The 13,096-nt window shown below is 38.3% G+C and overlaps 1 protein-coding gene across 2 annotated transcripts in view; it reads left to right on the top strand.

Moving 5' to 3' along the window:
• PLA2R1 (phospholipase A2 receptor 1) overlaps window positions 1-13,096 on the top strand; it is a 117,817-nt gene that overhangs the window by 19,977 nt on the left and 84,744 nt on the right. For both annotated transcript variants that reach the window (XM_077760968.1, XM_077760969.1), the window contains exon 3: window positions 1,196-1,369. In XM_077760968.1, coding sequence (XP_077617094.1) covers window positions 1,196-1,369 — 174 coding nt within the window. The remainder of the gene's footprint in view (window positions 1-1,195; window positions 1,370-13,096) is intronic.

The raw sequence follows: 13,096 nt of genomic DNA on the forward strand, positions 1-13,096 counted from the left end.
TGTTTGTTACACTGCACCCTGAGTTAGTCTTTAGAAATGGAAATCTGATCCTGTCATTTTCCCATTCAAAATTCCCCAGCTACTTCCCCCTACCCTTAGGGTAAAGGCCAAAATCCATAAAATGTAGCAGAGCTGGCCATCTGTGAGCTGACTCTCCAGTACTTCCTCAGTTGCACTTCCTCTTGAACCTCCTTGCTCTTTCCATTCACCCCACACATGTTCTTGTGATGGGTCCTTCGTATTTGCTGTTCCTCCCACCAGAATGACTCTTCTTCAGAGACTTGCACCCTCACCTCACCCAGTTCTTACTCAGAGAGGCCCTCACTTGCAACCCTATCCAAAATAGGGCCCCTCCACCCTTCAAACACATACACAGTTATTCTGTCTTCCTACCCTGCTTTGTTTTTCTGCATGACACTTGCCACTACCTGAAATTATGTGTTTACTTGTGTATTTGCTTTCTCTTTGTCTCTCCCCAGTAGAACAGAAGCTTCATATGAAAGGGAACATTTGTAGCTTTGGTCGTTAGTACATCCCCAGTGCTGGGCACATTAAATGCTCAATGAATATGTATTGAATGAAAAAAGTAATAGATGCCTATAAAACTCTTGAGGTTCAAATGCTGATCTCTGATGTATTTGGGGAGTGGAAGGTATTGTAAAGTAAAACTCAGGGCAGCTAGGAAGCTCAGTCAATTGAGCATCTGACTATCAATTTTGGCTCAGGTCATGATCTCACTATTGTGGGATCGAGCCCCATGTGGGGCTCTGCGCTGAGTGTAGAGCTTGCTTGGGATTCTCGCTCTCCTTCTTTCCCTGCCCCTCTCCAGCTCATGCACTCTCTCTCTCCCTCTTTCTCAAAATAAATAAACATCTTTTAAGTTAAAAAAGTAAATCTCCATTTACTTGTCTTTCTTATCCATTAACAAATATATATGCTACTGTGGCAGGGGCACCACAGTAAATAAACAAGTAGATAATTATGTAAACAAGCCATTTATCAGCACACTCTCCGAGTCCAGCACTCACCCTGTACTTTTACATACACTAGACAGTAAGTCCTGAGGGTTCTTGATGGTATAGCAAGGACCTCACCCACTGTGGGTTTTCAGTTGACTAAAAAACCTATTCACCATATGACTGTTTCCTAAGATAAAGCTGATGTTAATACTTATTTGTCTTTATCTTTCTCCTAGATTTGTATACAATCAAAGGGAATGCCCATGGAACACCGTGCATGTTTCCCTTCCAGTATAACCATCAGTGGCATCATGAATGCACCCGGGAAGGGCGAGAAGACAACTTACTGTGGTGTGCGACAACAAGCCGATATGAAAGAGATGAGAAGTGGGGATTTTGCCCAGATCCCAGTAAGAATAAAATCTATGCTTCCATATGTCATGAATGAATCAAGCATGATTAGAAAGTTATCTGTATCTAAAGAAAAGCACCAGGATTGATATATTGAAGTCTGAATAAGCACTCTGATTCCATTTATCCAGATTTTGATTTTGTGTTTGTTTTGCCTTGAAAAGACAATTCCGATGTATACTCTTTTTTTCCTCCTGTGTTCAAAAGATGTTAATTAGCCATTCTTCATTAAGCTCAGCGCATAAGGATGCTTTTACCAAAATGAAATTATAACACTCTGTATGCTCATTAATCCCAGCTTCCGGGCAGAATACGTCAAAACAAACCTAAATGCACATAAAACTCATTCTTTATATCTACTTTCAATCCACCCCCTCTTATAAGCTGCCTTGATTTCTCCATGTCCAGACAGCTTGTCTTGCCCATTGTCAAGTCCAGAAATCAGCTAGCCCCTTGACCTTTCTTAAATCACTGTGCCCTCATTATTTCTCAACAATGAGTTCTCATCTTGATTCCTTTTCCTTATTACTCAATTTCTAGCTAGTACTTCAAAATCTGACAGCTGCAATGTTCTAACTTTTCTTCATTTTAGTACTTATTTTATTTTTATTTAGCTAAAAGCTTTCCAACAGCTCCTAAATATTGAAAAATATTTACTTATACCTTTTACTTTCTATACTCAATGTCCTTCACCTTGGTTCCTGCAAGTCAGAGAGTATTGCTCCTATCTCATCTTCTTGCCTACCTCTCCACATATATAACAAAAGGCATCTCCTTCACATATATACCAAAATGCATCAAATAAATTGGAAACAAAAGCAAATTGAAGAGATGAACTCCAAGGAATGTGATTTATAAGTTATCTGTAGAATTGTTTTGTAATCTAAGAACCAGTATGGCTTAGTCAAAAAAGAGAGTATGGCTTTGAAGTCAGACAGACCAAGACTGGAGTCCTTTTCCCTTTCAACAAAATAATGAGATCTTGAGTCTTAGTTTGTTCACCATAAAATGGAGATAATAACAGTACCTTTTAGAGTTATTGAGATCCAATTAGATGATGCGTCTAAGGCACTTATACTATCTGGCACATGGTAACCACCCAGCATGATTAGTCATCGCCATTAGCATCAACATATATTATCATCAAAGATAACTTATGCTTTCAGTGTGCACTTCTGAATCAATTACCCCTTCTCTTTATTGTCTCTCAACAGCACTAAGTTAGGCATAGTGGTGAATACCAAGAGTACTAGGACTTAGGATCCTGCCTTCAAAGAACTTGGCCTCTAGATGTAACAGAGTACAGACAGATTTGCTCTATGCAAGAGAATGCAGACTGTATTTGATATGATATTCTAGAATCACCTACAGCATAGGTACAAATACATATACTGGCCCCTCTCTCAGAGATGAAATGAGTCCAGTGTGTGGGATTGAAGGATTTGGATTTTTAAAATTTAAATTTAAGCTAGTTAACATTCTGTGTAGTCATGACTTCAGGAGTAGAACTCAGTGATTCGTCTCTTACACGTGGCACCCAGTGCTCATCCCCACAAGTGCCTTTCTTAATGCCCATCACCCATTTAGCCCATCCCCCCACCCACCTCCCCTCCAGCAACCCTCAGTTTGTCCTCTGTATTTAAGAGTCTCTTATAGTTTGCCTCCTTCTCTGCTTTTATCATATTTTTCCTTCCCGTCCCCTACATTCATCTGTTGTGTGTTTTAAATTCCACATATGAGTGAAACCATATGCTGTCTTTCTCTGACTCACTTATTTCACTTAGCATAACACTCTCTAGGTCCATCCACATTGTTGCAAATGGCAAGATTTCATAATTTTTCATCACTGAGTAGTATTCTGTTGTATATAAATAAACAAATCTTCTTTATCCATTCATCAGTTGATGGACATTTGGGCTCTTTCCATAATCTGGTTATTGTTGATAGTGCTGCTATAAACATTGGGGTGCATGTGCCCCTTCGAATCAGCATTTTTGTATCCTTTGGATAAATTCCTAGTAGTGCAATTACTGGATCATAGGGTAGTTCTATTTTTAATTTTTTTAAGAACCTCCATACTGTTTTCCAGAGTGGCTACAACAGTTTGCATTCCCACCAACAGTGCAAAAGGGTTCCCCCTTCTCTGCATCTTTGCCAACATTTGTTGTTTCCTGAATAGTTGATTTTAGCCATTCTGACAGGTCTGCAGTGGTATCTCATTGTGGTTTTGATCTGTATTTCCCTGATGATGAGTGATGTTGAGCATCTTTTCATGTGTCTGTTAGCCATCTGGGTGTCTTCTTTGGAAAATTGTCTATTCATGTCTTCTGCTAATTTCCTCACTGGGTTGTTTGTGTTTTGGGTGTTGAGTTTGATAAGTTCTTTATAAGTTTTAAATACTAACATCATTTGCAAATATCATCTTCCATTTCATTGGTTGCCTTTTAGCTTTTAAAATTTTTTTTCCTTTGCTGTGCAGAAGCTTTTTATCTTGATAAGGTCCCAATAGTTCATTTTTGCTTCTATTTTCCTTGCCTCTGGAAACATAGCAAGTAAGAAGTAAGCATCTGCATTTTTGACAAGTACCCAATGATCCTGTTGCAGATAATTCTTCATCAGACAATTCACAGCATGCAGATAATTCTGCACAACATAGATCTATATACATAGGTGATATTAAGACATTTAACAACTAATATGTTATATGCTATTGACCAATCCAAGTGGAGACTTTAACATGGAGGTTAGGAATCCCAAAGGCCGAACACTGGTATTAACCCCTCAGCTGTGGAATTTGAGGAGGTGGGAGAAAGGAAGAGATGCAGGAGAGACTGGCACAGCAAAGGGCACCCAGAGCTCAGGATGGCAGCTGTTCACCAACCAGCATGAGAGTATTTCATTGTTTAATAACTGTTTAGTAATTAACCTTCTCCATTTGAATCTGAATATCTATTTGTAGGTGTATGTATCTGCAATCCCTATGCTCCTTAGATTCTTGAGTCAGATGCCCTATCATTTGTATTGTCTTCTCTTTCCATTTCTATCTCTTATAGATGACATTATTAAAAGTACATGAACCAATGCCAATAGCATTAACATGTATCTCACAGTATTCTTGAGTTTTGTGAAGAGCCCTTTACTATCCTCTATCTTTTATCCAATTATTATTTCCCAGATGGAAGTCTGGGTGTAGTCGTGCTTGGCGATTTTCACACACAACAGCCCCCCCCCCCCACCGCTCTGCCCCATTCTTCCTATAACTTAGAAGCTGCTTCTGCTTCTGCTTGACAGCCTGCTAGATTCCAGCTCTCCTGACCTTTACCACACCAGCAGAGCATGTTTATTTGTAAAGTGCTAAATTACAGTTCCAGTTTTCTTCCTTTCTTGTTACTTCTGGTTCCTGGTGGCCAACATAACTCAGAATGATGTGTCAGAGGCTGAAATCTGAGCAAGCTGATGGCTCTTTCCACAGGAGCAACAAGTAGATAGAATAGAGAGGAGTGAGTGGAATAAAGTAAAGATTTGTACTTCTGTATCTCATTTCTTAATGGAAGTTTTTAGTATCTCAATGTAAAATGATGCTTCCTTTTTTTTAAGTTGATTGTAAATTAGCAAAGTTTAAATTTAGTATACTATATATACAAACACACTGGCAGTGAAGGATGCAACAAAACACCTATCACTATAAATTTTCAGGAACAAGGAGATAATATTGGAATCTCTCTGGGTTTGTTTAAAGGCTATTCTGGGCCATCGTAAGTACCTCTTAATTGTGTCTTTTATACAGCTGGACAGTCATGTTTAGTTAGTTTGAGATATTTTTAAGATATTAACCTCTGAAATAGTTTGAGGATTGCCTTCGAATAATTTTTTTTTTTTACCACTAACTTCAGTGGTATAACAGAGAAGATTGGTACTAACATAGATGTATGACTGTGAACCTCACCTAAGCCTTCAACACTGGTTGCAGTGCTATTATATCTCTTTCATCATGCTGCTCACTTGCTGCCACAGTGACCCTACCAACCTCTCTATCGCCTGGGTTAGAAGTTAACGTCTTACCCTACCCCCTATTCTTCTTTCTGATTCTCCTCAAACGACCTCAATTCCTACTCATAATGAAAACAGGATCTATCCGAGGGGAAGTTTTGACAATTTCCTCCTCCCTAACTTTTAAATCTACTTGGGTCTGCACCCATCCTTTTTCCTCCATCATGTACAATGATGTTCCTCCTTCTACCCTAGGGCAAATTGTTCCCCCTTGGACTCCAGAGCCTCCTATTAAGCCTTCTCCAACCTGTATATCAGTGTTTCTCAATGTTTGATCCCCATTCTGACAGGATCAGAATTTCCTGCAGGCTTGCTAGAAATGCAAATCATCAGCTATACCCCCACACAACTATATCAGAAATTCTAGACATGCAGCCCTACAGTCTGTTTTAACAAGTCTTCTAGGTGATTTCAATGCACACCACTCTACTGATCTTCCTCCATTAGAAGCTAAACCTGCTCAAGTCTTAAAAGAACATCCTAAAAATAGTAGGACCCCTTCATCCCCACTTCTGCCTCCTGAAAACACCCATGTCTTTCACCACCCCTCAAAAGACAGACTGCTCAGAAGAATTGTCTGTACTTCTTCACCTTGTTTTCATTTCTCAGTCCACTGTCTCTCCTTTACTTCTATGACAATGCATGCTTGATCTCCATTTCCACAAATCATTCATTCATTCATTCATTCATCCATTCCCACAAATCTGTATTGAACAACTACTATGTGCGAAGCTCACTGCTGGGATTATAACCATGAACATGAAAGATGAAAGTCATAGTGCCTGCCTTAATGAAGTTCACATTCTAGAATAATACCCAAATTAACATATAATTATAATTTTTGATAAGTACTACTTTTAAAAATGTTGTTATCAGTAAGAAATCTAATTTAAATTTCTGAGTCAAAGAAGGTGTTCCTGAGTATATTGTGCTTAAACTATAGTCCAGTAGATGAGTGAACGTTATCAAGATGGAAAGTGAGGGGATGAGATACCCATTCAGAGGTGCATGGTACAGCAGTATACCAAGGAGGCAAGGTCAAGAGAAGGCTGTAGGAATGGTCAGCACCAGGTGTACAGGCAATAAAGGGAATATATTGTTTGAATAAAATGGAAAACAAATAATAAATCCAACTACATGTCAATCTGCTTTTGACTTACCATACACATGTACTGACAATTCTAAACAATGTCCATGATAAAAATGCTGTCACCTGTCCAGGATGACTGCTTCCCCACCATCGCTCCCAGCAGCACTAGCCATATGTCTGAAGGCTGTGAAGAGGGAAAGAGGTTTCTGCTAGTATCTAGGAATGTGGCAAGAGCACAGTGAGTAAGGGAGAAAGGAACAAACATTCTGGAAAGGTTGGCAGAGGCCAATTCATGCAGAGGCAAGATAGTTCAAGGTGTCCTAGAGGTAAAGAGTCACCTAATTCTAACTATACATGGAAGCTATAGAAGGATATTAAGCAATGATGTGATAATGACTTAAAAAAATTTTAAGTGTCACTCTGACTTCTTTATAGCAAATGGCTTGGAAGGGAGCAAGAGAGAAATCCTGGAGATCAATTATAAGGCCACAGCAGTAGTCGACCCAGGGATAGTGGTGACTTGGGTTAGGTAGCAGAAAGAGGGTTGGAGAATGGATGTGTCGAAGATCTAATTTGGAGATAGACTGAATAGGATGTGGTTGTCAGGAACACAGCTGAGCTGGAGAGAAGGAGCTGAGTGTCAGGTGTCTGAGTAGCCGATTCAAGCAACAAGCCAAAAATGAAAGAGTTAAGCCTTGCACCACTTACTGTGAGATATAAGCAAGAGCCTAAAATGGGAGGAAGCACCAATTCCTCTTGTTCCATTTTTCCTTATGGGATGGTATGCTGGTTGAGGGTCAATCAACACAGACTATTGAGGGGGCCCTGAACAAAATCTTCCTCAGTTTTGTGGACTCTGGGATCAAGGGTATGGGGAGGGAGAAAAGCTGGGAGTGGAAAAGGATTGGGTGCAAGTCAGAATGAGTAAAAGTGTCTTCAAATAGTTCCCCCTCCTTTGCCCCCAACCTCAGCAGGGGTACCTGAAGAAGATATCATCCCAAGGCCTCAGATAAAGAGGCCTAGAAATGAAGGTGACAGGGGTAGGAATCCAAATGTGTGAAGAGCATGATGGGCTGGGGGACCTGAGTCTTGGACTAAAACTACCTTCAGAGACTTCAGTGCACTGACTATGAACCAAGTCTGATATGGGAAGGCATCCTTCCCTCATGAAGTGTGACAGATAAAGCCTTTGTAATTGCCTATGGTCAGACCTGAAAATCACATATAGATTTTTAACCAGCGGTTGGACTCGGCACTGTTAAGGAGAGACTTAAAGGACATAAAGGAGAAAATGAGATGTTAATTAAGACCCAGTTTCTGATATGCATAGCTAAGTTAATGGAGATATATGTTTGGAAGAGACAATCAAGCATTCAGACTGGTACTTGTTATATATCAATTATGTGAGATGTGAACTAGGCAATTAGACATAAAGGTCTCCAAATATTTGAGAGTTGTACCAAAGGGATTTATAGGAATGAATTTGACAGTCTAGAGTATGTGTAAAATAGAAAGAAAGGGGCTCAGGCCCAAGTCTTAAGAGCTAAACATTTAGTTTGACCAGAGAAGAATGAACCAGCAAAGGAGACTGAGAATAGGCAGCCAAAGAGGTAGAAGTGTAGCCAGGCATGTAAAAGAAAAGAGAGTATATCAGCCAAAAGAGAAAGCTCAACTTGCCAAATTCTGCTGAAGGGCTTAAGCTGAAATGTAAATGTTTGCTGGACTTGGCAACATGGAGGTCATTGATGGCCTTAACAAGATATACTCTAGTTGCTAGATTGAGTGGGTTAGAGAGTAAATGGGAAAATAGAAGAGAGGAGAACATTTCCTAATTCATTCTGTGAGGCCACTGTTACCTAGATAGTGAAGCCAAACAAAGGCATTATAAGTAAAGAAAACTACAGACCACTATCTCTTATAATATAGATGCATAGATCCTTAACAAAATACTAGCAAACAGAGCTCAACAACATATAAAAAGAATCATATACCATGACTTATCCCAAGAATGCAAAAATGGTTTAAAATCTGAAAACCAATTGATATAATACATATCAATAGGGTAAAAGGCAAAAGCCACATGATTATCTCAAGGAATGCAGAAAAAATATTTGACAAAATTTAACATCCCTTCATGCAATTAAGAAAAAACACTAAGAATACAAGAACAGAAGGGAATTTCTCAACCTAATAAGAAACATCTATGAAAAACTCACAAACAACATAATTGATGGTGAAACACTGGATGCTTTCCTCATAAGATCAGGAGTAAGATGAGAATGTCCACTCTCGTCACCTCTATGCAACATTGTATTGGAGGTTCTAATCAGAGCAAGTAGGCAAAAAAAAAAAAAAAAAAAGAAAGAAAGAAATAAAAGGCATCCAGATTGGAAAGAGGAATTAAAACTATCTCTATTTGCAGATGACATGATCTTGTATATATAAAATTCTAAGGAGTCCACTAAAAAACTATAACTAATAAACACATTCACAGGATACAAAATCAAGATACAAAAATCAATTGTATTTCAGTACGGTATCATTGAACAACCCAGAAATTAAATTAAGGAATTAATTCCATTTATCATAGCATCCAAAAGAATAAATAAAATAAAATACTTTGGGAAACATTTAACAAAAGAAGCAAAAAACTTAGACTCTTAAAACTACAAAATATAGTTGAAAGAAGTTAAAGAAGACCTAAAATAAAAACATATTCCATGCTCATGGAACCAAAAGACTTAATATTGCTAAGATGGCACTACTATCTCAATCTCTTCAAAATTCTGGCTGACTTCTTCGTAAAAAACGACAACTTTATCCTAGAGTTCATATGGAAATTCAAAGGACCCAAGAGAACCAAAATAAAAGGAAAAAAAGAACAAAGTTGGAGGACTTAACACTTCCAAATTTCAAAAGTTATGCAGAGCTATAGTAATCAAGACAATGTCAAAATTGAATAGGAGTACCTGACTGGCTCAGTTGTAAGAGCATGTGACTCTTGATCTCGGGGTTGTGAGTTTGAATCCCACCCTGGGTGTAGAGATTACTAAAACATAAATAAATAAACTTAAATGAAATAAAATTGCAAGTCTGTTTTTATGATTCATTGACTTTGGACAAGGATGCCAAGATAATTTAATGGGGAAAGAATAGTCTTTTAGCAAATAGTAAGGGAAACTGTATATTCACATTCAAAAGAATGAAATGGACTCCTATCTCTCACCTTATAAAAAAATTAACCCCAAATGGATCAAAGATTTAAATAGAAAAGATAAAACTATAAAACTCTTAGAAGAATATATAGGGGTATAGCTTCATGATCTTGAATATGGCAATGGGTTCTTAGGACACCAAAATTCAAGGATCAAAAAAATAGATAAATTGGACCTCATCAAAATTAAACACTTATGTGTGTCAAAGGATAGTATCAAGAACATGAAAAGACAACCCATGGAATGGGAGAAAATACTTGCAAATCATATATCTGATAGTGGACTTTATATCTAGAATGTATAAAGAATTCTGATTAATTCAATAATAAAAAGACAAGCCAATTTAAAAATGGGTAAATATCTGAATAGACTTTTCTCCAGAGAAGATTTACAAATGGGCAATAAGCAATTTAGCCATCAGGGAAATTCAAACAAAAGCTACAATGAGATGCCACTTTACAACCAGCAGAATAGCTACAATCAGAAAAACAGATAATAACAAGTGCTGGTGAAGATACAGGGAAACTGAAGCTCTCATATACCACTGAAGGATTGTAAAAGGGTAAAGCTGCTTTGGAAAATACTCTTGTCAGTTCCTCAGAAGGTTAAACATTGAGTTACCATATGACCTTGCGGTTCCATCCTAGGTATGTATCCAGGAGAAATGAAAACATGTGCCCATATAAAAATCTATAAACAGATGCTCATAGAAGCATTATTCATAAAAGCCAAAAAGTGGAAACAGTCTAAATGTCTATCAACTGATCAAGGCATAAATAACATATAGTACAGCCATACAGTGGGATATTATTGGGCAATAAAAAGAAGTGAAGTGCAGGTACATGCTACAACATAGACAACTCTTGGGAACAGTATGCTATGTGAAAGAAGCCAGTCACAAAAGACCATATATTGTATAGTTCCATTTATATGACATGTCCAGAATAAGCAAATCTATAAAGACAGAGACTAGATTAGTGGTTGCTTTGGAATGAAGGCAGGGATGGGGATTGAGGGGGAAATGAATAGTGACTACTAACGGGTCCTGGCTGATGAGAACGTCCTAAATTTAATTGTGGTGATGGGGTTGCACAATTCTTTCAATATACTAGAAATCACTGATTTATATACTTTAAATGAGTGACTTATATGTCATGGTTAAGTATATCTCAGTGAAACTTATTTTTTTGAAAAAGTAAATGGTAGATGAGGAATTGAAAACAGTATGTGTTTAAAAAGATTTGACTAATGGGGGTAGAGAAAAGGCAATGACTGGGATGGAGAGGCCAAGGGAGGAAGTAAGTATTTTTGTTTCTTATTGTTTGAAGATGAGAGACACTAGACCATCTTTGAATGCATGTGGAAATGATCTAACAGAAAGAGGTTGAAGATACAGCGAAGTGAAAGCAATTGGTTGTATAGATATGATCTCTCAGAAAAGGAAGTAGGATCCAGAACATAGATGGACAGACTGGCCTTTCATAGATGTAAAGACAATTTCTCCATAGGCGGGAAGATGGAGACGGTGGTATGGGTCCAAGAAGTTTGAGTGATTAGATGCTGAGAGAAAATAAAGAAAAACTGGTCCAGTGGCTGTGGACTTCCTCTCTGAAGAGGGGGAAGAAGGAATAAAAGATTTGGACAATAGAAAAGGTGTGAAATGAGCATTGTGGCTGCCGGAGAGCAAGCTTATTAGAGAAAACTAGCAATGTTTCCAGGAAGTATTGGAGGTGGTTGATAATCAACTAATCAGAATGACTTTTCTCTGATCACCTGTTGGGGCCAGGCGCAGAGAAGGCAAATGATTGGTCTCCTCTGTTAAAACAGCACTCCATGCTCACCATGAACTCAGTCCTCAACTTACTTAAAGATTCAGCAACATGTAACAAAACTGACACCACCTCTTTTCCTGGGCTTCCAGGACCCACATCTAGTAACTCTCTTCTTTCTTTTGTGGCCACAATTTCTCAGCATCCTTTGATAGCATATTGTCCTCTACCCAATTACCTTTAAATGCTGATGGGTACACTTGGGCAATAGCATGAAAAAGATGGAATATGGTACCTGCTTTCCTGATACTTACATTTTATCAGGGAAAACAGAGAACCAATGAGCAAAATTAAATATATCCTTTAATTTCAGTTGTGATCAGGGCTACCAAGAAGCATGTAAGGCATTGGGAATGTACAGCAGGAGGTCCTGAGTTGGTCTGATATTCTTTTTACATGAGATTTACTAACACAGCACTTTGTAGAGAGCAGAGATCCACCAACTATGTGATGAGTCTATGAAAGACTAGGAGCACCTGGGTGGCTCAGTTGGTTAAGTGTCCGACTTTGGCTTAGCTCATGATTTCACAGTTTGTGAGTTCAAGCCATGAGTTGGGCTCCGTGCTGACAGCTCAGAGCCTGGATTCTGTGTCTCTCTGTCTCTCTCTCTCTGTCTCTCTCTGCCCCTCTCCTGCTTGCACTCTCTCTCTCTCTCAAAAGTAAATAAATATTTTATAATAGTAATAATAAAGACCAAAGAAAAATAATAATACTATAGAGAAATATATAGATATATATAGAGAAATAATATTATTTCTCTAATAGTATGAGAGTTCATTTTTTTAAAGAACTCAAAAACTTTTTAAAGTGGCAAGAGACAGTTGACCTGAGATGATGGCAAGGCTGGATCTTTAGGGAAGAAAAACCAGCCATGTTAACAGAAGGAAGGGGGGATCCTGGGTGGCTCAGTCGGTTGAGCATCGGACTTCGGCTCAGGTCATGATCTCACAGTTTGTGGGTTCGAGCTCCATGTCAGGCTCTGTGCTGACAACTAGCTCAGAGCCTGGAGCCTGTCTTCAGATTCTGTGTCTCCCTTTCTCTCTCTGACCCTCCCCTGCTCATGCTGTCTCTATCTCTCTCTCAAAAATAAATAAAACATTAAAAATTAAAAAAAAAAAAAACAGAAGAAAGGAATGGCCACATCCCAGTCAGAATCCATAATATAATAACGTTGACATGAATAGATCTCAGTTCATTAGAAGAGAGATGTATTTGGGGAGGGAGAGGATCACCTATTTATGATATCGTACAAAAATATTTTGGTACTCTTTCATCAAATAGTAGGAGATACAAAGATATACAGGACACAGTTGCTTCCCTCCAGGGGCTCATAATTTAGTGACTGAAGAAACAGTATAAAGACAACCATAGATGCAAAGAAATATAACAACATTATTCTAGCCCTTAGACTAGAATTTTTCAAGAATAATTAAATGCACCTGAGACACCAGCCTTCAATCTTGTGATTTTCAGTGGCTTGGAAAGAGAAGCTATGTATGAAGAAGCAAGAGAACTAAGAATAAGTAAATGTTAATGCTCCAG

This window comes from Crocuta crocuta, unplaced genomic scaffold (assembly GCF_008692635.1).
Source record: "Crocuta crocuta isolate KB4526 unplaced genomic scaffold, BGI_CrCroc_1.0 scaffold153, whole genome shotgun sequence".
In the NCBI taxonomy this organism is placed as follows: Eukaryota; Metazoa; Chordata; class Mammalia; order Carnivora; family Hyaenidae; genus Crocuta; species Crocuta crocuta.